Source organism: Neopelma chrysocephalum, unplaced genomic scaffold (genome assembly GCF_003984885.1).
Source record: "Neopelma chrysocephalum unplaced genomic scaffold, ASM398488v2 Primary Assembly neopelma1_59, whole genome shotgun sequence".
NCBI classification, from domain to species: Eukaryota; Metazoa; Chordata; class Aves; order Passeriformes; family Pipridae; genus Neopelma; species Neopelma chrysocephalum.
The window spans coordinates 26,543,924-26,571,142 of record NW_020897714.1 but is presented as its reverse complement, the minus strand read 5'-3'; the positions used below and the strand labels follow the sequence as shown (position 1 = coordinate 26,571,142).

At 36.7% G+C, this 27,219-nt stretch overlaps 1 protein-coding gene across 1 annotated transcript in view; it reads right to left on the bottom strand.

Moving 5' to 3' along the window:
• Window positions 1–2,189: 2,189 nt before the first annotated feature.
• Window positions 2,190–27,219, bottom strand: part of SYT10 (synaptotagmin 10) — a 47,489-nt gene continuing 22,459 nt past the window's right edge. Inside the window, exons 4-7 of the mRNA XM_027680596.1 lie at window positions 17,239–17,359; window positions 16,707–16,878; window positions 15,107–15,236; window positions 2,190–13,988 (exon numbers count right to left, since the gene is read on the bottom strand). Of these exons, the coding sequence (XP_027536397.1) occupies window positions 13,917–13,988; window positions 15,107–15,236; window positions 16,707–16,878; window positions 17,239–17,359 (495 nt within the window). The 3' untranslated portion in view covers window positions 2,190–13,916. The remainder of the gene's footprint in view (window positions 13,989–15,106; window positions 15,237–16,706; window positions 16,879–17,238; window positions 17,360–27,219) is intronic.

Here is a 27,219-nt window from a genome sequence, read left to right as displayed (position 1 = left end):
TTCTGATCCCTGATTTTCTCTGCCTCACTTTCAATTTTGTGGTAATAGTGTACATGGACTGAACAATAGTGCTCTTCTGTGTGTGCAAGAATACTTAATAATTTGCAAAATTATATCATGTATGCTTTTCACTGGGCTGAAGTGTACAACAATATGGCTTTTCACAGGAGCCATTATCCTCTCCTAAAGTCAATAGGATGTAACTCTTAGTGTATTTCTGAGTCAAGCTTGAAAAGGAGGCGACAGCTGCCAAAAGTTTCCCTAAACCGTAAGGTTGTCTGAAAACACACGGAGGTCTGAAAAGAGCATACCATGGTGCACCATGAGCCCTTGCACTTGCAGGAGCAGGAGAGGGGTAGGGGCAAAGCCTCCCACCAGACAGCACGACTTGCACCCAGCGCTGAACTCGTGACACTGCAGAAGGCAGGGAAACACCTGCACCACCATCCTGACACCCTCCCCATGCAGCCTGTGTCAGGGAGCTGAGGAGAAGCCACCACAATGCCCTGGACAGCATCCATTTCTTGCTGCTTCTTTGATGCAGAACTAATAGGAAGGCCAAATTTCTCACAGCTTTGTTTGCCTTCCTTTCTTATCCTCTTTTCTGGACAAATCAGCTCCTGATTTCCCTTCTGGTTCTTGCACCATTTTAAGCTACATGTCCTCTGACACCTCTGTGGGCTAGTAAATTTGATTAATGTAAGGAATGCAGATATATTCAGGAATGACTGAAGTAGAAGGATTAGGACTTCAAGTGGAAATCATATTTCAGAGACTGCAATGAAATCTCAGCGGTGTTGTTTCTATGCAAATTACAGATAAATTTCTGAAATAAATTCATTATCATCAGAACCCATCCTTCTAAAAATTAGTATTTCATATACGAAAGAGGGAATATTAAGATTAAAGGCAATGGCAAACTGAAATGACATTACCAATGCTAGAGAAAGACAAGCAGGTTTTCAAAGAAAACTGAATCTTTCAATCACAGCTGTGAACCACGTCCCTGGATTGAAGCAGAGAACTGAATTGCGTTTAACACCTTAGGAAAAATTTGACTTAGGATAGATTAATATTCAGCCAGCAGAGATCAGAAACAGGATTGGAACCTCAATAATATATATCTAATTTCACTTCAGGAGAACTACAAAAGCCTGCCAAAGGGCAATTGCTTGTATGTTGAACTTGGATACTATTTTTATCCAGACAATAATTGCCACTGCTGCAGATAGAGTGGTGTTTTTTCCCCAATGTTTATCATATGGAATTAAGAATCTGGTAGAAGGGTAAAAGGTCCCACCCAGCTGAAACAACACTTGCAGCTTAGTTTTCATCTTCAAATAGTACTGTCATTGTAAGTGTCAACAAATATCTGACACACTTGATCATCATTGCTTCATAAGGTGTTGCCTATAACATCAATTCAGTTTAAATATAAACTACATCCTATGCAAATCTGGATTTTTTTTATATTTAATGGTGATAAAGTTCTTGTCTGTTTGATCTATATGATTATGCAACTAGGAACAGGGAAGATGGAAATTAGGCTTTTGTCTCTTAAGTGAAATATTTCAATATTCTTAAATACTTTAATAATATTAAATTATAATCAATCAGTTATTTAAAATAGAGTCTAATGACTTCGAAGATTACAGAAAAAATTATCTTAGCAGGAAATGGAAGATAATGTGAAAGACATTACACAAAGTACTAGTTAATAGTGGAGCTGCTTGATTTAATTGTTTTCACTCAAAGGCATTCTGTCTTGAACCTTGCAAAGCTGGTGGCAAAAATGTCCTACACCTCTTCATGGTGTAGAATTTTAAAGTAACAGTTTCATGACAGTTTCATCTTGTCATGACACTTGGATGTAGTCAGGGCTGCTCACCTTGGGGCCAAAAGGTTCAGAAGGTGCCTCTTCCCACCCATGGCAAATGAAAATGGATTGATTTTTGGTTTAGAGTTAATCTTAAGGCAACAAGCCAATGAAAATATGCTGTAGGTGCACAAGGAATTCCAGCATGGAAAAGGGAGAGAATAAACAGGAAAAGATAATCTCTGCAATTATAATCCTTTGATCATTATTTACTTTTGAACAGTTTGCTGTTGTAAGAAAGACAAAAAAAATAATTTTAATCACTTTATTTCTTGTTCAAAATACATATGAAACAATTAGAATAAAATTATTTCAAATGAGTTTTTTTATTTTTCTTGTCCTTTTTTAATATAAAATTATCACAAACTGTACACTTCATAACATCTTTTGAGGTTTCATTGTTACATATTTTTTTCAGAACTGACAAATAGATTCACACTTTCCAGAGAATACATTGTAAAAATACTGAAATGTGTTACAGCTCTCAAAGGCTAGTGCAAAAAAACCCATTTACTATTAGTAGTACAATTTATGTTGTCGAGTTTCACAAATGGCCATTTAGCGCATACAAAAAGCCAGTAACACAAGTTCAAAAGTTTTGTTTTCTTGTCTCTATAACGCAGAAGCCAAGGATATTGACTTGAACAATGTCTAGGTATCAAATCACAGACTTCATTTAAAAAGTCACATCATGAACACTGAATAAAGGGTACTAAAACAGTCAGGAATTTAATATTAGATCTTGGCCAGCCAACACCACATAGCAAGAAGAGACAAAAGCTTAGAAGAACTCTGTAGTTCTTTGTAAGCTACATAGACTTGGCAATATTTCTGGTCTAATCATAAAGATTATTTTAAAGGTAGGGAGTTCTATTAGAGTTTGGGCCAGTTAGGGCCTAATGCAGAACCTCTCACTGTCACAGCAAATATGCTTATTCTGACAGACATTATGTTGGATGCTTTCTTTTAATATTTCAAAATATGAAGTGTTTAAATATTGAGTGGGAGTTTATTTAGCTGTCAATACTTCCTGTGGCCAGGAACTCCATTTTAACTTCCTACCTTTTGAAGCATACACTCTGGAGAACGTCTTCCCCACAAACAAGCATATACTAGAGAAATATAATGTTCTGTGATGAAGAAAAGATGTGGCTAATTTCTATTCTACTTTCCCTACTTCAATTTTCATGAGGAGCACACTGAATCAGTCAGCTTGAATGCAGCATGGACTGCAAGCTCATGAAAAGCAAGGAGAAGCTTTTTTGGACTCCCATTGCAGTGGCTAGAGGAGCATCTGGAGGGCTCAGAGGAACCAGTGCTGCAGTCCTGCTGCCTAGGGTGGTGAGGACTGGGCAGAGCAGGACAATGAAGAGATGCAATTTGGCTTTGTCCACTCTCATCCTGGCTAGCAGGGCTAGTCTAGTGTGGAGGGTGCTGAGATGTGCTTTTATCATAGACTGGCTGTGAGACTTCCCACATCATTCCAATCCCAGCCAGCAAAGCACCTGAGTGGCTGCCCTGCTCAGTGTACACACCCAAGATGCTGTGACTGCACAGGGACTTGATTAGCAGGTCATAGTTGAAAAATATTTCACATGGTTTGCTGAACAAAGGCCCTTTTGATTTCCACCAGAAAGTGGAGAAAGTACAAGTCAGAAGTGCATCTTCAGCTCAGGACGCCAACAATGCCTATTCTAGGGTAGAGAACTAGCCATATCCCATCCTTAGACATGTGCATTTAAGTCCAGAATATCTTACTGAAACTACTCACCTAAAGACAGAAGAATAGAAAGAATGTAGACCCACACTTGGAAGAAAGAGAAACAAGGAAAAATATTAAATATATATATATTTTTTCCTTCTCTGGAGAAATAGTTTTCTATTAACAAAACTAAATTCTGTTCAATATTTTTCCATAGAAATATACACTGAAAAGAAGTGCTTTATATCTAATGTGCAACAGGACTATCTAAAAGTTACATAAGAACTAGTCTATACAGACACCCTCTGAGCTTCAAAAGCAAGATGGCATTATGTGGAAACCTGTAGGCCACCATTAAAAAGGAAAAATCCTGTCAAAATATGTAACCTCCCTGCCTGACTACATACACTAGACATTTTTATTTTCCAAATCAGGCAGCCGAGGCTCATATTTCTTACCAGTATTAGTAAAATCAGCATTTGCAATAATAGTTCATACCTTAGAGATGCACTGAAGACTTCTAATATAGTCTGAATTGTCAGAAAGTGACAAAAATCCATGACGGATGTAAGAGAAATCATTCTATTTGCCTTGAGACTCCTTACAGGGTTCATTTCATAAGATGTTATGATATATCATCACATGCAACCTAATGCAAAGTGAACTGAAATCAACAGCAGTGGTCCTGCTGGATTTTAGTGTTGGGCTGGACAAGTACATAATGCTGTGCTTTGAAATGAAATATTAAAAAGACCTATAGAGTGATTTTGGTGGATATATTTAATGGTCTATTTTCATGATGTTAAAAAAAATTATTTTAATTTTAATTAACACAAGAACAATTTCCCTACAAAGTAGTAAGTGAAAGACCTAAAAGAAAGATCCTTTTGAAAGCAGGCTATAATTTTTGTACATTGGAAATTAGATCATTAATAGATTTTGGTAAGCATTTGTAACAACGCAAAATATATAAATGTGTATTGTTAATACCACACCTTAAGAGGCTGAATTGAATCCCTTTTATGTGCTATATTAGTTTAATAAATATTAAACTACATTAAACACATTTACCATTTTGTGGTTTTTTTGGGATAGCCCAAAATTGGAGGTGGAGTATTCTAATTCTATTAAGAAAAAGTCACATAAAAAGCAAAATATCTTTGTGCCAGCATCTTTATGTTTTGCTGCCACAGATATTTTTGCTAAAAGGCTTTTTAATTTTTTTGCATCAATATCATGTTCAGTGCATGAGTAGATTGGTACTTTAGTACCACGTTTTACCCTGCTGGAGATTAAATTATAAAGTTCTGTCTTAAGAAAAAATCCATTTTTAACAACAGTGCATAAAACAAGGCAAGAAAAATCTAGAAGATGTGTTGGTATAATTTGAATGAAATCTCTTTTCTCAGCACAGATTGCTGATCATCAAGCCCTCTTCAACTTCATGGGCTGCCCTGTGTCTGGAGGGCATGCAGAATCAGACCCAGGATTTTAGGGGTTAATCGTCAGAACTTCTCTGAAACCTGGCTATGACCTACAATTGTTTGTCTGCTACTGGCAAGTAGCTAAAGTGCAATAGTGCCAGGCTCCCTTTCAGAGTAATCCAGAAAAAGCCCAGCTGTGAAGATTCTGTTGCTGGCTAAGATAAAGCTATGTTTTTTGTTAGGGGTTTTGAATTTCTAGTCCAAGGTTACCTTTGTGGACTAAGAACTGAAAAGGTTGTAGGTTTAAATAAATGAATCCGGTTCTTGTTCTATAAGGATAATTAAGATCATTAAACACTTAGAGTACATAAAGGCTGAAAGGAATAAATGTAACAGTGTGAAGTGCTCTTTGGAGAGTCCACAAAATTTCCTATTTAATTTTCTGGGTAGCCAAATCTCCATTTACATAGAGAAGAAAGATACACACCCATTTGACAAAAATAATTACAGCTGGCAATTCTCTGTCTTGTTCAGCTATGCAGTCATTTCCCTCATAACTATTATTACACAATTAAGCCTCAGAAATCTGTGGTGAGGGAAGTAATGGTCCTCTATTGGTCACTGTGATTTTCAATAAGAGGCAGCCACTCCCAGGACAAAACATTCACAGTACACCCAGTACTGTGTAACAATTTGGGACAAAGGAATAAGAATTCATTATTCAGCTGAACCTCTATGAATAGGAAGAATGGGAGGAGATGGGATTTGTCTGAGACATCAGTTCCGGGACTCTGTTAATACACAAAGGCCTGTAGGGTATTATGTGGAAAATATACCATAATTATGACTTCAGTTTTTTGAGTCACCAGAGAATTAGCACCTGCAATGGCCCAATGACTCGTCCACCATTGTGTGGTATTAGTTTAGGCTTGACTTGAAAACAAAGCCAGTACCTTGTGTACAACAGCATTTTCAGAGGTGTTTTCTATTGGTAATTCAAGTACTGATTGTCAGAAGCTTTGATAATGTGAAGAGGTGGCATTATATAAAAACGATTTTTCACCCTTTGGAGATTTTCCAACCTATGCCAGGTGCAAATAAAAAAGGAGGCCATTACAACATCTAGAGAGGATGTGTTTAGTGCATGCTAGCAATGTCCCTTTTTTGCCTCAATTATGCTGAAAGAAAAAGATCAGGGAGGAAGGATGTGCCATGAGCAACTACTAGTGCTCTTTGCACAGTGAATCCTCTGTGATCATGATCTGTGGTGTGGGGGGCTGTTTTTATTTTAATAGCTGACTCATGTTCTACAGCATGGCTCCCACTAACCTTGTGAGGTTGCAAATGGCCATACAAGATATAAAGTAGGAGAATTACATTAAAAAAATCCCCCTTTTTTTTTAAAATGTTTGCTACACATATAAGTTTGTCATTGAAAAGACTCCCTATTCGACCCCTTTTTATATTTTCCACTTTTCAACAGGGTTGTGGTTGTTTTTTTCCTAAAGGGCTCTTTACATACTCAATTGGCTTTTCCCCTTCTCTCTTCTCTCCTGTTCATGATTCAGTTGTCACAAAAGGTTTTAAATATCTTCCTGTTCAGTCCTCTTCACTTGTGAAGCTATTATCAGTCTCAACTCACAGCATATTGAAAAAAGCAACCCCACTCTTTACCTCTCTCCTCTGGCAGACTATATTTATGGAAATGTATCTGCTTCACCACAATCTCTCGTCCCCTGAAATTAACGTAGAAACTGTCCCAAAAAACCAGATTCCTTTCTGGCAATGCTAATCTTAAGTGCCTAAAATGCCTGTCTGTTATGTTGACAAGCATTTGTCAGAACATTTGTGATATTCAAAATCACACAGGGGCAGGCAACTAGCAATTCTATATCTGCCAGAAAATATTGCTTTATAATTGGAAAACTGGCCTTTCCTTTTTAGCCTAAGAGGTCTCAAGATATCAGATCTTAGATCTATACCATTATTCTACACTGGAAAGCAACTTTAAGCATGTTCTAGAGCTTTACTGATTTTACAGAAAGTTTTGATTTCCTGCCTTTCTTTGTTTCACGAGTAGGTACACAGATAGATTTGCTTTACTTCAGGGATTTGAATTTCTAAGGTGTGAAAAGATCCTGAACTAATTAAAAGGAATGTCTCAAAAATACTTATATGCTTTTATTTTGAGTGAGAGAAAAACTGTATAAAGGGTATGTTGCTGCCATGAAAACACGCTTCTGACACTCTTGTTATGCTCTGTCTAATAAATGAATATGTGAACCCTGAAGTTGTCATGAAATAGCTGTGGCCTTGTCCTTTCTTTGGTCTGTCTTCAGTTCTTTTTTTCTGCCAGTCTTCCTGACTTCACCTATCCAGGGGAGAGGCAGGATTTCACAATTCTCCTTTCTTTTTGCTGTCTCTCTCGTAACTGTGCCAGCCCAGGAGTCTGAATGGATTTGCAACTTTTCTTTCAGGGAGTCTGTGAATACTCCACTTCATTAAAAATAGAATGGTATTTAAATATTTAAGCTTAAATATGCAAACTTAAATATTTCAAATAAATGGATTTGAAAATGACAATCTATATGCATATCTGTCCTGCCTCAGCTTTCCTATCCATTAGAGGCAGAGTAACCAAGCTTATTTTCTCTGTAAACTACAGCAATAGTTTGCATTCCCAGCCTGCTCAGTCCTTTCATAAATCATGTCCTTTCTCAATAAGATCTCTAGGTCTTTCCTATACTTTTTTCCCTATGCCTGCTTGGGATTTCAACATTTTAGTTGAGATGCATTTTTCAGAGTGGCTATATCATCAGTAGATTCTCTCAGAACACTATGATGGACCTTAACATTTTGTAAAGTTCACTTTCTTTTGAGAGGCTGTCCCCTTGTCAAAGATTTGCTGCCTGTTCTGTTTTTCTCTAAAGTCTACTTTGTGAACTCAATTCAAGACCAAAAGCCAAGACAACATATTGTGTTCATAAATTATTACAGATCAGTTCCACTTTCATCACAGCAGTTATGTGACTTCCTGCGGGTCCAACTTCCAGAGCACACTGTCTTATGCTTCATCATGCCTTTCCCACAGGAGAGAGCTTTGGTGTTCTGGTAACCTATATAACCTGTATTTATATGTATTAGTTATGTTTTGACAATGTTGATATGGCAACACAGGCTTAGACATACAGAGTGCTGTGGGAAACGTCCTCCCTTGGAACAGTAAGGCACCAACGCTTGTCCTTAGTATCAGCAAAGTGAATAGTCCTCATGATGACACAGTGCCAAACTTTAATTGATTTTTCCTGTTCTGCAAATGTAACATGCTTTCTGCCCTTCCAGAGGACTGAGTCACATGTGGCATAGGAGTTACAGTCTATACTTGTGAGGAAAAATTTACATAGCAATACCAGAGGCATTCTCCTCTCTGCACCAGTAAAGAGGTTTCCCAGCAACAGCAACATTGTAGAGGTACTATCAGATAAAACATAAAATCACAGCCCTGAGCACCTGCTATCATCAAGCATCCCCCAGCACTCAGCACAAGATTGAAGGTGTTAGTTCCATTTCCCTGACTAGATTCCCCTGTGATATTTTAAATCCCACCTGCAACTTCCCTTTCTCTTAGATTTCTAGCTCTTGGTTTCCTGCATGCTGTTAAAATTTGCCAGTTTCCAGCTGGGGCTAAGGAAAAGGGGAATTGTGCAGGAGATGTTTATTCATCTGGATGAGTAAACAAAAGATACTTTTTGGAATGAAGTTATTATTTGCCTTGGAAATGGCAAATGGTGGTGATCAGCACCTCAATTATCTCCTATGCCTAATGCCGATGCTTTTTCAGTGACACACTTCTTTTGTCCTGTTTTACAGTACAGAAAGAAAGGACAAATGATATGACTATTGTAATTATTATGTTTCAAAAGGAAGGTTTCCATTTCAGAGCATTGGCAGTTGCATCGAATAGCTTTGTGCCTACTGTCACATTTTCCTTTGTCTTTCTTAGGTCTGGGGTCTGCTCTGTGCAATGATTTAGTTGTTTTCTGACACCAGGGAGCTCAGTTTAGACTGGCAAGCCTCAGAAGCTAGATGAAAGTGAATCTCAAGCAAAGGGTTAAACTAAATCTCTATTGGTGTGAATACGAGAGAAAATTTCCCATCAAAATATACATTAATACTCCTGTCATATATACTACATTTTATCCATATTTTGGATGGTCTAACACATACTACATGAGCTTAGTCCAAAAGTCACCTCACTGTCTGAGTAACACATAAGTCATATTTTAACACCTACAGAATTTTCAAGCATATTCATTTGTAGAAATAATGTCATATGAACTTTTCAGGTCAAGGAACTATCACTCAGTACAGATTTGTCAAGTATTTATTATGAATTGAAACATATTTCTGGTTAGGTGTGGGTGTTCTGTTTTAAGAGAAGTGCTAAATAATAGTGATTGTACATTTAGCAAGTGCAAATACTTGTATGTGCAAACCTAGGTTTTTGCATGCTCCAATAAGGTGATTTTCAAATTTTGCAGGCACATTTATGGATCTCTGAAAAACTTTACATTTTCAGCAGGAGAAGAACTCTATTGCTGAGTTCTAAAATACCCTCCTTTTAAATGTTTATTCACTTAAAAAATAGTCAAATGATTTCAGATGTATAAAGCTTGTTAAATTAATGGAGTATAATAAAAAGTTAGTACATATAAAAGTTTATAAAAAGACATAGCAAAATAATCTTAGAACTAGACTATCATGTATATGTTGTGCATCATCATGTCTGATATTTTTAAAAGGATTACATTGAAGCCAATTAAAAAAAAACAAAGAAGGAGGAGAAAAGGGTGGATCAAATGTCTTTTTTTTTTGAAACCTAAAGTTTTCTTAATATTGCTCCAAAAATGCATCCATAGAAAGAAATTAGGTAAGTAATTGCTTATCCCCTTGGAAAAAAATAAACTCAATGAAAACATTCCCTGTTTGCTCTACATTTTCTTCAAAAATATTGAATGTGGTTGTGATTCTTTAAGAAAAATGTATAGTTTTGTCACTTAAACACAAGAAGTCCAAAGTATTCCATATACTGAAGAAAATATTTTGCGGTGGAACTTTCTGACCACTTTATCTGTCTCTGACCAATATACATATCCCTGAGATATGTATATTGCTCTTTAAGGGCTTCCTCAAAGCAAAACATCAGGCAAGGTTGCTGATGTATAAATGGCTGATGCTTATAAAGGACTGTGGAGAAAGGAGCTTATTTCCTTGACAGTTCTTTGTAGTATGAAAATGAGTGATGCAGATATCCTTCACCTTTTGGTCAACACCCCACAGGTTTCATATTGCGACTTTTTTAAGGCCAGGACTCAGTTTTGAGCACTGTAGATAAAAGTAAGGGTCAGTTTTCTACTGCTTGAACAGAAGCTCATTATAGACAAAAGATGGTGGGGATAGGGGCAGTTGCTTGCTGGGAGGGTGAGGAGAAGGGCCATATCAGCAGAGTGTGCAATACTGTCACCTAAAGTTGAGGTCATGGAGTGCATTAAGTGACTGACATCTTATTGAGCATCTTATTGAGCATAAAAAAGCTATGCCGTGCAAAATACAATTCTTATTAAGTACTCTTGCTGTTTCCAGCATACTGCTCCAATAAAAATAATTCAGGCTTTTAGGAAACGAAGCTTTTCAAACTGTTGTAAAATTACTGCAATATATTTTACACCAAACATTTGCCAGACTTGATTTTTCTCGGATTAGGTTAATGTATGAGATATGGCAGAAATGTGGATAAGCAACAACAAAACCAAAAAAGAATTCAGGGTGGGAGCAGGGAATTTACAACTTCTCCAAATTAAAATATTTTAAATTCTTTAATAAAGATATACATAAAGCAAAACTTTTCTTGACTTCAACTGTGCTAAGCTTTTCCTCAAGGCTACTGTAATTACACTCAGACTAACTTGTGAACCAGGCTCTAAAGCCAATAGATGGGTTATACTGAGTGTATACTCTGTCTTTTGAGATAGCTAAGAAAGCAGTGGGGAAAAAATATCTTTTGCATTAATTCTATTAAGCACTGTTAAGGGATGAATATAATTAATTAGGGCATCATCTTTGAAGTTAGGTGTCCCAATAATTTTGCAGCCTGATTTTTCCTAGATGCAGAGCATCCATCAATCAAGTTTAGACACAGAAGTCATTCACTATTGTTATTAACAATATCAAAAATAACACAACAAGAGGGCACAAACTGAGCCTTTGGTATATGACAACAATTAAAATTTAAGAAAAAGAATTTTGAAATACCTTACTACCTATGATGAAACATACTCAGAGAGTACAGAGAATACTCAGAGAGAACAATGAAATAGTTAAAAATATGTTGCTCATTGCTGAACACTTATGCTACATTTGATCATGAAATTGTTAGCTTTTTGGATATTAGGTGCAAAAAAGTGCAAAGAATATTTAGTTAACTGTTACAGTACCACATTACAAAAAGTATTTTCTAGGCCACAAAGGCCATTGCTAATATAATTTATATTAAGTTAAATGTATACACAAAATAGTTTTTCAATCTCCACATATATGTATATATATATGTTTCTATATCAACCTTGCAGAATCATGTTGAAAATGAACTAGGCCACAGAATTTCATTATGATAACAATGATAGGAGGAAAAAACCTCACAGAGGAGAGCTTGTTCTCCTATTAAAAAAATTACTCACCCAGAGCAAATGAAGGAATGAAATTCTGCAAGGCCACTCTGTATTTATGATGATGAAAATACAATCTTAAGCAGGGAGGATTAGTGTTCAGAATTACCAACCCTCTCTGGGAGAAACCATTTCTGCCCAGAAGCCATGAAAAGCAACCTGAAACAGACATTCTTAAACTTGGGCTGGAGCCTTTTCTTTTTTTCTGCTTTTTTCTTTTTTTTTTTGTAATTAATTTGTAAAGTCTGTCTGAAAGATTGATTTTTATATTTATTTGCTTGTTTGCTGTGTTTGTAGTCACAGAAGGCAAGGTGTAAAACCTGCCTCCTTTTTTGACTTAGAAACACTTGCAATGTTAGGACCAACCTTCCTAACTTTCCTGGAGCAGTTAAGACACTTCAAGGCGTGATTGACTGCCTTAGGACTGGATCTTCATAAACATATTCTGTGTCAGCCAGGCTAAACCAAAACAAAATGGTTCTTCAGAATTTTGCCAAAACTAACTTTTCCCTTCATATCTAGATTAAATTCTCATAATTTCTTTCATTATCTTAAACCAATCTTCTGTATGATACCTTTTTTCTGTAAAAATGCTGTTTTGGGAAACACTGTCTCCTTAGTTTTCTTTATATATTGCAAAGATACAAAAAGTGCCACTACTTATTTCTAGTTACAGTTCAGCTTTCAACATCTAAGACCCAATTATGCAGTCTTTGCCATGCTCTTTACAGAAAGACAAAAAAAAGAAAAAAGAAAAAAGGAAATAACTGTCTGATTTATCCAATTGAGGTAAACTTCAGTGTTTAAAAGAGATAAATTCACAAAATAATATGTAGTTCTCTTCTAGGTTTTAAAGCATCCGACTACAGCCAACGGTTTGTTGCATTTGCTGTCACTGTGTATTCTAATAAATGAGTTTACTAGTTTGTAAAATAGCTACATTTCAATTTCTCTCTCCATATACTGACAGAAAACATATCTCAAATTCATATTTAGTATATAATTCTAGAGACATCCGGTGGGTGAACAGAAACTATTCCACGTGCACTATGCACGCAGTCAAAATAACTTCAAAGTAATCTAAATCTGTCACATTAAACCACAGAATCTGAAAAGTGTTCTGGGTAACTGCAGTATTTGTTCAATTTTCGGAACAGATAAAACACATTAAATCAATTCCTTTACTTCAGAGCATTCTCTCCTAGTTTACACTAGTTTGACTTGTGTAAACATCAAGCAAGGACTGCACGATGTCAGCAACAAATGGGCTGTTTTGAGGGACTGGATGCACCTCATCAGGAGACAGCTACATCCTTGTGGAGCTGCATCCACTTCCACACACCTCACTGCGGAGACATTGGCTTTCCACAGCGATACCTGTACACGCACTGCCAGTGCCACGCAGAGACACCCCAGACAGCTCTTTGTCAGCCACTGGGCAGCTGAAGCAAACCATCTTCTGAGGTCAGCCACCTGCCTGGGGGCACCTGCCTGGCTGCTTTGCTGGACAGGATAACAGGGGCAGCTGGCATTGTGATTGCTGGAAGATTATAACTGCATAGATCCAGTTCTGGTACCTGTTCCATAAGGGTTGAACTAAAACCCAGCAAAGCCAGTAGGTCCTTGTCATTGACTTTGGTGGACATTCGATCAGCCCTTCCTCCCTGCCCAAGGAATGAGCTGATTTTACGCTCAAAACATGATAACAGTTGTTTTTTTCATGCAACATTCAGTTTGGAATGCTATCTTGCAAAGTCTCTCAGGATTTAGTGCAATTTAGAAGAAATTTACTACATGATATATATATATACTATTCGCTCTCCCTCGAAAGAATCAGGCGTTACAAGCTGCAGTAGTTTTGAATTGCTTAAGGGATATTTTTTTTCTCTGATTTCTTAGTCTATGCAAAGATACAGGTCATATCAAAACACTGCTTGGCTATGACACTGGATACATGCCAGTGATAAAATAGGTGAATGAATTTGCACAAGGAAGGGTTATATTTTACTTAAGTCAGCTTCATTCATACATTAAGAAATTATTATAAACTGTATAATAAGACTTAGAATAGGAAAAATGTATCTTAATAAAAAAATATGGATACAGTTCATCTGTGGAAGCCGAACCTTCTGTTTATGTAGATGAGAGGGAGCTTTGGACACTGAACATGATGAATCCACTCTTGTTCCTTAGGGTGTAAGTGGAGGTTTTGGTGATGAACAGGATCCCTGGCTATCAAAACTGGTTGCTCGGCCAGGTAGCTGCAAGAAAAGTGTTATTTTAACAAATGTCATCAGATCTGGCTGTGCACCACACTCATTTCAGAGGGTAAGAGACTCTCTCAAAAAAGAACTTAAATCCCACCCAGACCCTTTCTAACCTCTGGGTCAAAGTCTCTGGCATCACAGTCTCCAGCAGAACTAATAATGGAAAGAAAATTTCTGAAGTGGCCTCCTAAAAATGCCTCTGACTTGTTTCACACAAGTGGGTTTATTTCACCAGTCAGGGGTGGTAACTCTGTCTCCAAACCTGCATAAACCAGAGAGAGTTATAAACCTCTAAAACCTTCTCTGCTGCCTTGACTGAGTTTCCTTGCCTCCACACTCTTCTTTAGGTGTTTTACTGAAGCCTTCATTTTAGACTTTTGCTACCTGTCACCAGACCTGCTGTGCAGCCATGTGCTGCAGAGTGGGGAAAACAAATGGCCTGTGATGCCTCAGACAGCTACTCATTTTTCAACAAAGATTGCTTTTGGTATGAGATAACAGTGTGTCCTTTGTGTCCCAAAACAAGACCTGCTGCTTCTTAAGGCTTCCACATGTGTCTTTCTGAATCCAAATCTATGAGCATTTTGTATACAGAACACCAGCAATATGTGGCCTGAAGGCTGAAGCAGGAGTCCAAGTCCAGGGACATAGAGATATAATGAGCCATGCATTTGAACAAGCTTCCAATAAGTGTCTTTTGAGCAGCTGTGGAGGGAGCTGCTGGTATGTTGCTTGAATTTAGCCTAATTTGCTGGCCAATTTCAGATTAGTGTTTTAGCAACAACTGTTCATGCCAAAGGTTTTTTAATAGGACATGATACCTTCTGAAATTCTTGCAAATGATCTGTAAGTAGATGTAAATTCCTTATCATAAACTCTAGAAATTCTAAATGTCTTAATGTAATTTTGCAGTGCCGCTAGAGCACTATGGAAACTTTTGAAGTGGTCCCTTTAAGTAATCAATAAACCCATGCAACTAGATTTAGGTTGTGTTAAGGATCTTGTAGCTGCTATTTAGATGCTGCACTGGTTTTGTTATTCTCAGAAGCACATAAGTGTGAGAGGCAAAACCATTCAATATCCTGAGAATGAGAAAATTTTCTACTTCTTACCTCCACTAGCGGATGCCAGTGAGTTATTGGTTTACGTGGGTAAGCCAACATTTCATTCCAATGATCTCTTCCAAGCCCTTCAGCATCAATGCCTGTCCGACATACCCCAATGACCTCATTGTGCCCTACTCTGAGAATTGTAGAGAGACAGAATTTGTTTTTAATAAAAATAGTTTTAATAACATCTGATGTACAATTCTGTTTACTGGTTTAGTGTGGCACAGAGTACATGACCAAAGTTTTCACATCATTTATTACAGATATTAGTTTTAATTTTAGTATAGTGATATTAAGTTCTGTATTGGTAACATCAAAAACCTCCAGCCACTATCAGAGTGCTTCTAGCAGCTATAAAAATAGCAATGAAAACATAACCTTTGCCATTAAAAGGTTGCAACCCAAAGGACACAAGGAAAGAAAAAGGATCATAATACACAAAATTATCTAGAAAGAAAACGTTTGAATTTTGTGGGAGGGTAAAAATGATGGGGTATACATTTCATGCTGCAAATCCTTCAGACATTATTTCATAAACTGTTTTGCAGTTCTAGCTGTTGTGATCTTTGGAAGTTTGGTCAAAAATGTGAAAGGTAAACATCAAAGCTGTAATAGTCTATACCTCAATACTTCATACTCCTAGCAGTGCCATAGACTTGCTGAGGGACTCCAGAAAGTAATTTTCTGTACCTTGACTGTATGTACCTTACAATAATGTTTTCTAATTTCCTCTTAGCAAATGCTGAGAAAGGAGCAGCTGAGGAGGACTGAAAGTGTGCAAGTTGCTGTGCAACTAACGGCACCACAGTGCCTCTTTCACATCTGACAGAGAAAGTCTTACTGACAGAAATTGGAGGACAACCAGAAATCTGATGGCAAGGAAAAACAGTCTGAAGGGTGATGTTACTAAATTGGACTTTCAGCATTTATTTGCCCTGTAATCTCAAGAGCTCATTACTAATAGCACTTGAATGAAGCAGACTTGGCTCAGGCAGGATTCTGTCAGTCACTGTCTAGTTCAACCTGCAGCCCTTGACTCACTCTAAGCAGGAGTCTCTTCCTGTCAGTTCTTGGGGGAGGACACAGATGATTGAGGCTTAGATATGTTGTCAGCGAGGGCTGAACCTAAAGGTTACATATTCAAAGGTTACTTTATTGAATCAACCAATGAATTAATTATTACTTAATTCAATGTGGCAATTAGCATCTAATTCTTTTTTAGCCATTCGAATTTTCTTTGGTTTCAAATACTTGCCATTTAAATAGAAATAAGAGGTGTGAGGGATTTTTTTAAATTGGAAGACGTACCTGATTTATAAAGCTTTTACATAGTCCAGCCACCAGGTGTGTACAGGAATGTTTGCCAAGGCTAGTGGTCCATAGGAAGATTGAGCCATCTTTCTCCCTCATCACAGTTATTTATGGCACAGATAAAAGGCTAAAAGGTGTGGAAGCTTTAAATCTCTCCAGGACAAAACCCCAAGACTTTATCTTTTGTGCCACTGAAGCTGCTTACAAGTTCAAGGAGGCAGAAAGTAGTGACTTGGAATGATCAGGTATTGTCTCGCTGATGATTAATAGTCAGAAAGCAAACTGTGCTTACCGATCATAATCCATCACTGCAATGGAGAGGCTGACCTGGTCCACATTCTCTGGAGGGATATCAAAGATGATGGCCTCGTTATAAACGGGATTGAGGGTGTTCTTCTTCGTGGTAGTTTTCCGTTTTTTCAGTCTTCGTCCCTCACACATCAGTGACACTTTGACATATGGATCTGAGCAACAGAGAATCAGTTGCATACATTTGGACTCAAAGTCATTCAAACGTGTAGCATAAGGACAATATTTGTTTTAGGAATGTAATATTGATAAGATAGAAAATTTCAAAGGTTTTAGTGACCCTGGAAAGCGTTGCTTTCAACATGCTGTAAATGCAAAGGAAAGGTATGGGCATTCTGAACAGACATAGTGACTGCCAGACCAAAGATAGCCAGTGGATCTAAACAGGGTCTATATCCATTCTCCCGCTATTTCCATTCCACAACCATGTTAAACACAGAAAACCGAAGGAGTTCTTATTCATTCCCTTCTTGAAGAAACTCTGCCTTGTTATTTAAAAAAAGAAGTAGATTCACCTGATGCTCCAGTTATATCCATTGCTTTGAGATTCCTACATTTGATGACTGTCAATGTCATTCTCCCAGCAGTAGGCAAATAACAAAGGGAAAACATGATCTCACCCAAATCTATGCTTTCCTGAAAAAGAAAAGCAATGATTAAAAACCTAATCATACTGCCAACAATTCTGTACAGATCATGCAAAACTTCAGAATTTCTTTTTTAACATGGAGAGAGGCTTCTTTTGCAGCATACAATGTGATTTTCAAAAATTATTTCTATAAAGTACAGAAAAAGTAACAACAGGGACAGGATCTACAATTAATAAACTGAGAAATTAAAACAAAAGCAGAACCAAAACTTTCTGTATTTCTGATATTTTTTGTGTTGAATTTACACAAATGAAAAGGTGCTGATGTAGAATGTCAAGTTCTGCTCTTGAAAAAACTCATACTCCATCAACAACACTGAAATTTATGTAGGAGATTTATTTCTGGACACCTGCCAGTGAATGAAAAGCTAATCCTGTCAAAGAAGAACTTAACTTGTAAAAGTTGCTGTCTTTACTGCTTTTAATGTGCTTTGGGGGGTTGCTCTGTTTTAGAAGAAAAGTAAAGGAATAGCATCTACAGCTTTCCTGGCTCATCAACAACTTTTTGGAGGATAATACATTCAGAAAGATGGATATTAAGATGGATCTTAGTAATCCTCACAGACACAGTTGCTATATTGAGACAATGTGCTGTGAATTTGTGCAATGTGGTATTGCTATACTGTTCTACAATACTTGAGAAATGTAACCTAAGGAAAGGAGTTTCCATCAGGTCTTATTTTTTCTTTTCTCGCAGTTATGTAATTATCCTAATACTGTAAAAGTTTATGCTTTGAAACATTAGTTATGTTCTGAATTGTTCCTGTTCTAAATTTTAACACCCCCTTCCAGCCCCCCCCCCCCCCCCAAAAAAAAAAACAAGAAAGAAAATGATATGAGTTTGTAAGGAGCACGTAAGGAAGCTGCTTCTGTAAGGCAGCCACTCTCAAGCATGCTCATGTGATCCCAAAGGGCCCTTTTTTTAACTACTACTAAAAAGCTTATTTTTAACAGCTCAGCTTCAATATTTTATCTGTCAAAGCTACAGTTACCCTGAGAGTACAGATTCTCTTGAGAGCTGCTGGATTTATCCTACAGCTGTTCTGGCTTCAGAAGGCAAGCATGATATATTTTTAAATGGAACATATTAAAATAATGATTGCTGTGTAGATGAGAAATACATTGTTTATAGTTATGAGGCAAGACTAGGGCTTTTTGTTCACGTTCTTCAGCTGCTTATGTGAAGAGTTTTATTGACTTCCTTTGGGTTAATACTCTGTCTAAATTGAAATAGGTGCTTCACCTGCTTCATCTTTCTTGAGTAAAGACAGACTTAATCACATGCTTCAGGGTTTGGGGGTTTTTTTGTATTTTGTTTTGTTTTTTTTTTCCCCCTGCATTGCAGACTTTAGATTGAAGAACCCAGTTTTGGAATAGCTTTAAATTCTCTGCTGCGCTGGTAATAAAATATTGACTTTTGTGTAGGTTGGTCAATTCACATGTTCAGTCATTTTGCTGAGATTCTTTTCTGAGAATTAACAGATTGATAAGCATGTGAACATGCACTATGGGCAAATTTCATGCTTGTCAGTATTTCAGATTTCTCAGGCTTTCAAAATGATTTAACTAGTTCAGTCCACGTAGGACAAATACAGCTATCTGACATCCTCTTAGGCCAACCCCTTTCTTTGACATGAAGAGCACAGAATTTTGTGGCACAGGGCAAATTACCAAACTCACTTTTCTGTTTCAGAAAATAAAAATAAAACATGTACAAATTAAGTGTTATTATTTTCACTCATTTGTTAAAGTGGCAAGTGCTCTCTTATATTTTACAGTTTTTGTCATATCTGAAAACTGCTTAAAGCACAGCTTCTGTTACTGACATTACTTTCTGAATTCAGAGTCTGATTGTTGTTCTTCATATCCATATGTCAAACAGATCTCACATCTTTTGTTTGAAAAGAAAAGTTCCCCCACTTTCAGTGCTTTGAAGTTTAAGGTCTATGTTGAGAGAGGAGATGAAGATAAGTTGGATATGAAACAACATGGGCAGCTCATAAAAAAGCCCAATTTTTCCCTCTTCAGAGAGATGACTAGTAGGTGAACAGAGAAAAATTCACTTTTGAAGACAGGAACATGAACTTGAGTATTCTATTATTTATATAAGAGAAATTGGATAGACGCTTGAAGGTTTGGGTGAACTCAACTCATAAAGAAGAATACTGACAGGGCTATGTACTATGACTTAAATACTTTAAAAGAGGCATTGCTCAAAATGCTTGCAAAACTCCATGTGGTGGTTACTCGACAGTACTTTTTGAAGAGCAGAGAAAACCATCAGTGCTTAATAAAATGGCAACCATATGAGTCTCACGCCCAGTCCTTTTCCTTTCTTTTCTGAACAGCATGGACTGAAGGTATATTGAACAAGAGCTTGTAAAATGCCCTGCAATCACACACAGTGCTTTTAACAATTCAATGAATAAGGAAGCTTCCTTAATGTAAAAATAAATGCTCAGAAAACCAGTGAAGGGGATCTTTTCAGTCCACACAGCAGACTGTCCGAAAGGCAGATGTACTGAAGTTACCAGAGCTCTGTAACTTGTGTACTGACTACTCAGTTTGAAGTGGTAAGGGATGGTTTTAGGAATGGGAAAAGGTTCCCTATCAGTCCACTGTTTATGCAGGAATTTTCTGACATCTATGCTCTATACCTGGAAAAAATGTGGCTTGTGCTTCCCCGAAAGGTCTGCCTTTCTTATCATGGAACAACGCTCATGTTTCTATAGATAAATTCTGCAGCAGACTAGAATAGATAATATTTCACTTTAATACTTGTCAATATCAAAGACATTTATGAGTCAGACATTGTAAGATCAAAGGACTAGAAACAAAATCAGTAGTTACTCTGCACTAGTCCATAAACTACACCTCCTTGTGGAAAGCACTGGCTGTCATAGATTGCCACTACAGACTAGGAATTCCCATGGTCCCCAGATTGAGTTAAAATACAACTTCTTTCAGAATCTTTTAAATAACTCAGATGATTTTATCTTTTTAATTTAATTTGATACTATATGTGGTATCTGTTGTTTGCTGACAGTTTTGTAGACTGTCTTTTTGATTAGTAAGGAATAGAAAGTCCTAGGACTTTTACTCAGTTTCTACTCTGAGTATCTGCCAAGAATAGTGGTCTTTCTTCATACATGAGTGTGAAGCTGACTATACTTGGTTAGGACCTCTATAAATCAACTGGAAATTAAGAAATTAAAAAGAATCATTAAAAAAATATACTTTGGAAATAAATCAGAGTGTGAAGCACAAGACTTATGAACTTTTAAATGCTCTTTTGAAGATTTAAGATTAAAATTATGCATATATATATGATAGCATCTGAAACTGGGTATTTGATAAAATGTCTGGGATATCACCATTTTTCCCCCCACATTTTATTGTTGACTTAAGCACTAGAGGTTCATGAATTTGGAGCTGAAAACACAGATTCAGATCTAGACAACAAACAAAATAAGGCTTTGAGTTTCTTTAAACTTCTCATGACAGTCTTTGTCTATCACATTGATTATCATGAGTAACATTTTTAAATTCCCGGGATCCTTAAGCATTATTGATTTTAGTTGAGATTTAAAAATAGGATGCAAATTGCTTTGGAATCTCAGTGCTCTAGAAAATCCATATTTTTCTCACTTTAAAATACGTTAGCTAATCCAGTTCACACAAGTAATCTGACAGGAACCCTTCAGTACAAGTCAATCTGAGGAAGCTAAGGCACAGACTGCCTTCAACAATCATGTCTGCATTAAAGTTCACCTCAAACAAAACACAGCTCAGAAGGCACAATCCTGAACCCCGTGGTTGCCATTCATGCAAATTTTTAGCTATGCCTCAGATTGTCCTACATGTATCCTATATTTACCAAGAATTGCACATTACTTACATTACTCCCATGAAATTTTATCTCTTTCCTAGACCCATTTCCAGCATTTCTTTTTTTTTTTCTTGAACTAAACTTACTTAGATTTCAATTAACAACTAGCTTTACAGACGCTTGTAATGAATGCTCCCCATCGACTTCCAGTAACAGGTACAGACAAACCAGCATTAAGCACAGTTGCACTAATGCAAATGGAAGCATTTCTTGGTACTTCATATCTCTTCACTTATTTCCCTTTTGTGTTCAAAAGTCTTCACACAGTACTAAGGAACTGGAACAGTGGCAAACACTACACCATCTTCAGTTATTTTTATAGCTACCATTTTATTCTATCTAATACATTTTCTGGTATGGTGGTGGTAGAACAAAAATAAAACGAAGAAAACAATGACCTCATGTGTGCATGTCAGTTATTCAGATGAACTTCATTTTTTTTAATCTACAGAATATGGATTTTTTTAAACAGCATAATTCTCACCTCACACAAACAACCATGTGAATGGACGTGCTAATAATTTTTCCATTAATTCCATTAGGAGAGATCCATTAAGATATGTCTGCCTTCCCTGCTTTATGGGCTCTTGGGAAATCAGTCCAGAAGTTGGCAAAGTCAGATGAAAAAAGGTCCTTATTCTATTATATTTGTTATCATACCCAACGGACACCAGTGCCCTCATTTTCACACATATGCCTGTAGAATTAGCGGGATTTCTCCTGAGGCTGTGCTCCCCACTCATAAAACAGAATTACAGTGGAAAGATCTGAGGAGAAATTTGGAGAACTTGTAGGGGAGCATCAATTAAACTGATTGAGTTCTTAGAATTGTTGTTGCTAGAAAAAGCTTTCCTGTCACTTACTCCAATTACTTTTCCCAGTTGTTTCCACTAAATTCAATAAGAGAGACAACTTTTAATCAGCAACCTCCACAAATTCAGTGGGGAAGTTAGGTATAGGTCCTTCCATGTTCAGGGTAGTTTCTACTCACATATCAACACCCATAATCCTGAACTGAACAGGAAAAAGTATTTACTGACTATACTCTCAGAGTAAGAACTTCTGTAGTCTCCCTTCTATATGCCAACATCTTAATTGGTTTCCTATTCCAGTAGGTGTGAAAAGCATATGGGGAGCTGATATGTGAAATAAGGTGTCATTTTTGAATCACAAATGAACCCCAGGTCACTTTTTTCACTGTTTCTTCTTCTTTTCCCCTATCTTTTCAAGTTTTGAAATTCAAACAAAGTCTTAAAAGAGCAACTCGCTATGGATTCTTACAATGAACTGTGTCAATGCTACTGGAACTAAAAAATTTATATGCTGTTATTTTTACTAGTCTGTCATTAACTTCCATGGTTAAAATAACAAGCATTTGCATAATTAATAGTGCATTAGAAATTAAATTCCCTCAGAAACTTGATTATTGTTACTTTCATTATTATTCAGACTATCATAACCCACAGTAGTAATTTCAATTCTTAATCTCAATTTTAATATCCAGAACTACTTTCTTATTAACTTTAATTTAAATGATGTTTTAAAGATTGCATGTAAGAGTAGCATAGCAAAAATACAAAGGGTAGCATGAATTTCCTTTGCACTTAATTCCTAAACAAGTGATTTGCAAATTTTTTTCTCTTCTTTCTGTTATATTTTGAGTAAGCATCTGTAATAAATAATAATAATAGCAATTTTCTATCTATCTAAGAAGTTATTCAGGTATTTATGTTACTAGACTTTTGGCTGCTTCTTTCAGTCACACTGAAAATTGTTTCTCATTATGTTGTGCAAAATTAAAGAAAAAAAGCATTGGCAGAACTGAACCTTTGGATTACTTCAATACTGCAGGAAGATAATTCCCCCAAAGGAATTCTCTCTTTCTTGTTCTATTTAGAAGCATGTTATACATATATTTCTGCTTTCCAGTAAAAACTACTCACATCAAGTTTCAAGAATCAGGGGTAAAATAAAACAAAATTATTAATGTTGGGGCTTGAATGGAAAAAAAAAGAGGAAGGATGCCTTACCCCTCAGAGGAGCTAAGAACATATTAAGATATTTCTGGCTCTGGGGTATAGATCAAGAGTTAAAAGAGTGATAGCAAAGAGCAGAACAAAAATCTACCAGTCTGTTTTCTCATTTATACATTCAGAATCTGATGGTAACCATGCTATCACAGAAATTGTTAAAAGTTAGATGAAACTCGAACTGGAGACCTAATTCTACCACCTCTCAAGGGGATTTTACTTTGGAAACCTTGTCCCCACCCCTAATATTTATTTTTGTCTCCAGTTATTCTTTGCATATCGAATTCGGCTCTTTTTTCCCTCTCAGCAGCAGTTACTGTTTGAGCTTTTGTCCTGGGAAATGAATCAATTAAGTTTGTGTTTGTTCTTGCCTCTGTGGAAGACCGTATGGAAGCAGTGGGGCCTGTTACTCTATGATGACTGTGACTTCTGCTATCGGAGGCTTAATACTTGTTTTAGCCTGACACCCTGATTGCTCTGGGTAAGCACTGCTGCTGATTGCAGTCCTGATTACAGGGACTGTAATCCCTGAGATTGTGCGAAGGGTCCAGCAGGCTGAATGTTCTCAATAGTACCCTGCCAAGACTCCTGGGTGCTTCTTGTGTCACCCCCTCTGTATGTAACCATCTGCCTTGTGCACCTGGGGGGTAGTTGCGTCTTGCTATGCAGCAAGGAAACCCATTCCTGCTTCAGAACAGAGGTACTTCTGTGAACTAACCGTGGCATCTACTGACACTCGAAGGAACCAAATTATATATGGTTTCCCATATAAAGATGCTCTTCTGAAGCCACAATGCATTGCCTGCAAAGAGATTATCTGCAGTGAGAAACTCAGAGAGCACTTAGGGCACAGCAGGTCAGACAAGCCATCCACCTTAACAGAGCTGCCACAGTACTGTCTGGATGCAGAGATATTAAAATCCTTTGAGGAAACCATGTTCTTTGTTCATCTAATATTTATTACTTTTAAGGTAGACTGAAAGTAGTAGTTTGCCTCTAGCAAATCAGAATATTCAAATAATTTGTCATTTTAAGTGAAAAGAAACATTGAATAATAATAGAAACCTTCCCTGTCTTCAGTAACTGGATGGAAACCCCCCCTTTCTCCATTGCTTTTTCTAGTTATCACCCACACCTTAGGCAGTCCCAAATCTAAATGAAAAACCTCAAAACATTTCCTTTTAAGACTGATCCAGAGTATTTTCTCACCTGCTCAGCAGCAGCAGTGGCCATGTGTATCCTTTATATCATTGGCCCCAAGCAGAAATGAAAAGTGCAGCAGTTCTTGGCTTAGAAGGGGCTGTTCCCATTGTAGAGATGATAAATGTTTCTACACTGACAAGCCTTTACTCTTTCAGACCTGTTTAACATTCTGTTAAAGCTTTTAGGTGCATTTCCAGAAACACTAATAGTATATCTTTGTCAGGTTTCTACCACTAGTTCCACTTTTTTGTCCACTTAACAAACCAGCAGACTATGGAGAAAACTAAGGTAAGATAATGACTGCAATTGCTCTAGGTGAACTTCAGAGATGGACTTCATTCTTGTTTCATCAGGAAGTCAGAAGAATCTCTTTCCATAACAGAAGCCAACAGCCAGCAGGATTGCCTTTGTCATATACTACTCTGGCCAGTGTTCAATATAAATTAACTGAGACAAATGTTAAAAAAGCATACTTAAGCACTTCTGTCTTTCCCAGTGACACTATTCACTTACATTTCAATCGCTTTAGAAACAGCAATCATACACCATAGACATCACATGGAGACTATGTCCTCACAAAACCTTCTTTTATATTCCACTTCACAAATGAGAAAACTGCAGCACTGAAGTGCCTGGTGTTGGAGAAGTAAGTAATAATCGAGTTCCATCTGTCTACATGAGATAATTCAAGAGGCTACAAGTATATGACAGTTTGATGGCTAAGATCCCCAAGAGACTTACCACTGTGCTGGAAATGGCTTTTATCTGAATTCTGAGCTCTATTTTTTTTCCCAATTGCATAGTTTCCTGTAATTGGTTACTCTAACAGACTTCACAGAATACCTTCAGAAAAAATGTGTTTCTGACAGTCATTTGCCAATTTTTTTAGACAATGACATTAGAGGCAGAGATTTCCAAAGCAATCAATCATTTTAAAAAGTATTATAGGAAGTTAATAAACTTTTACATTCAGAAATTTTTGGATCACAAGAGGTGGACTTTTTGCCTAGACGATTTTAAGACACTGAGTATTAGGAGTTAAGTACTTGTTAGCTATTCCAGTAAATGAGTCTTCTTTTTTTTAAAAGTATGCAGTATATTTTTGATAGTAACAAAACCTCAGATATGTATGGAAAATTTACAAGCACTTCACAAAAAATATGTTGATTAAACAATCTATTTGGTATTATTTGTTTACCTCTGATGTTATGAATTACTGTTCTAAAGTGTATTAAGAATTACAGTATTCCAATATACTGAACAACTTTCACAGGTGTTCCCAAGCTGCCTCTTGATTTTTTTCTTTTTTTTAAATCAATCAAGTGAATAGAAGCAAATGATGGAATACTTATTAAAAATTCAATCATCCATGTATCAGCAAAATTTGAGGACATTAATATCATCAGATATCTAAGATACATCTCTTCCACAACTGATTTGACACCAAATTTACCTTGATAATCTAACATGAAGAAATGAAAATACTTTAACACTTACAACAGGTACATGCATATTATGCAATGTTATAGGTTTTCAACACAACAAATTTATTTGAATACATATCAGCAGTTGAAAACCATAAGAATAAAAATGAGTGTGTATGCCCCATCCTGCACTTCTATAGAATAGTTTCAAATTATTATTATGAGCAAAAAAAATGTATTAAAACTGTAGATTCCCACAGATCCATTGGTTTTACCACCAAAAGGACTCAGTGCAACCATCTAGCCTGATCTTTCCCAGACTCTATTTCTTGCACCAAATAAAAATTTTTATGGATGTGCAAACAAATCTTTTAAAAATTATGTTAGCTACTGAAAAGGGGTCTTTGCATAACAGAGAATCTCCTGATTCCTGCATTAATTTCCTTCATTGGAAAAATGTTGCAACTCATTTTCTTCATAAATCTCTCTATTAGTGTTCAAGACTGCAGTTCTGTGTAATAAAAGTAGGTTCTTTTCAAGCAGGTAATAGGAATTGTTTTTACCCTCATTTTTCCCTCTGAATAGAAAATTCTTGACTATGGAAGAGATGTAAAAGACTCGTAGCTCAGGAGAGGCTACTTCCGCTGTGTCCTTTAAGTTTTGGACTAATACTTTGATCTATCACTTCTATCATTTTCTACCATCTATCATTTAGAAACAGCATAAGCAGACCAGTGAATGTAGGAAACAAGTCTAAGCAAAGGGATAAAAAACTTCACAGAACATACAACAAAATGGAGCAAAGGTGAAGAAGAAAAAAGCATGAGAGAAATATATTTGCAGAATGGCATCTTGGTTCCTGGGCTCTACTGTGTAAGTATGGCCTTTTCCACTGAGACAGCCTGATTGACTTTCAAAGGTTCTTTATGAACATCAAAGCATATTTCCTTGCAGTAGAGTTATTTTTCACCAGTTGTAGAACTAGCTGCATCTTTCTTTTTCAAGGCTTAATCAAAGTTCAGTTGACTCTGTCAAGCTTTAATTAGTTATTTAATTGCTAGTTAATGACTTTGATAAACTTTAGATCTGGTGCCTAATACTATAAGTCCCCATTGATTAACATCTCATGCAGTGTTTATTCCTGTGCAGGTTTGGTTCTCTCAGCTTACAGTTTCTGAAATGCCAGAACTAAAAACCTGTATTATTAGCCAATTTTAATCGACATGAAACAGCTCAAGTAAAACACAGGGCAATACATTGCAAATATAATAACAGGACATCTTATGGGAGGGTTTAATTTT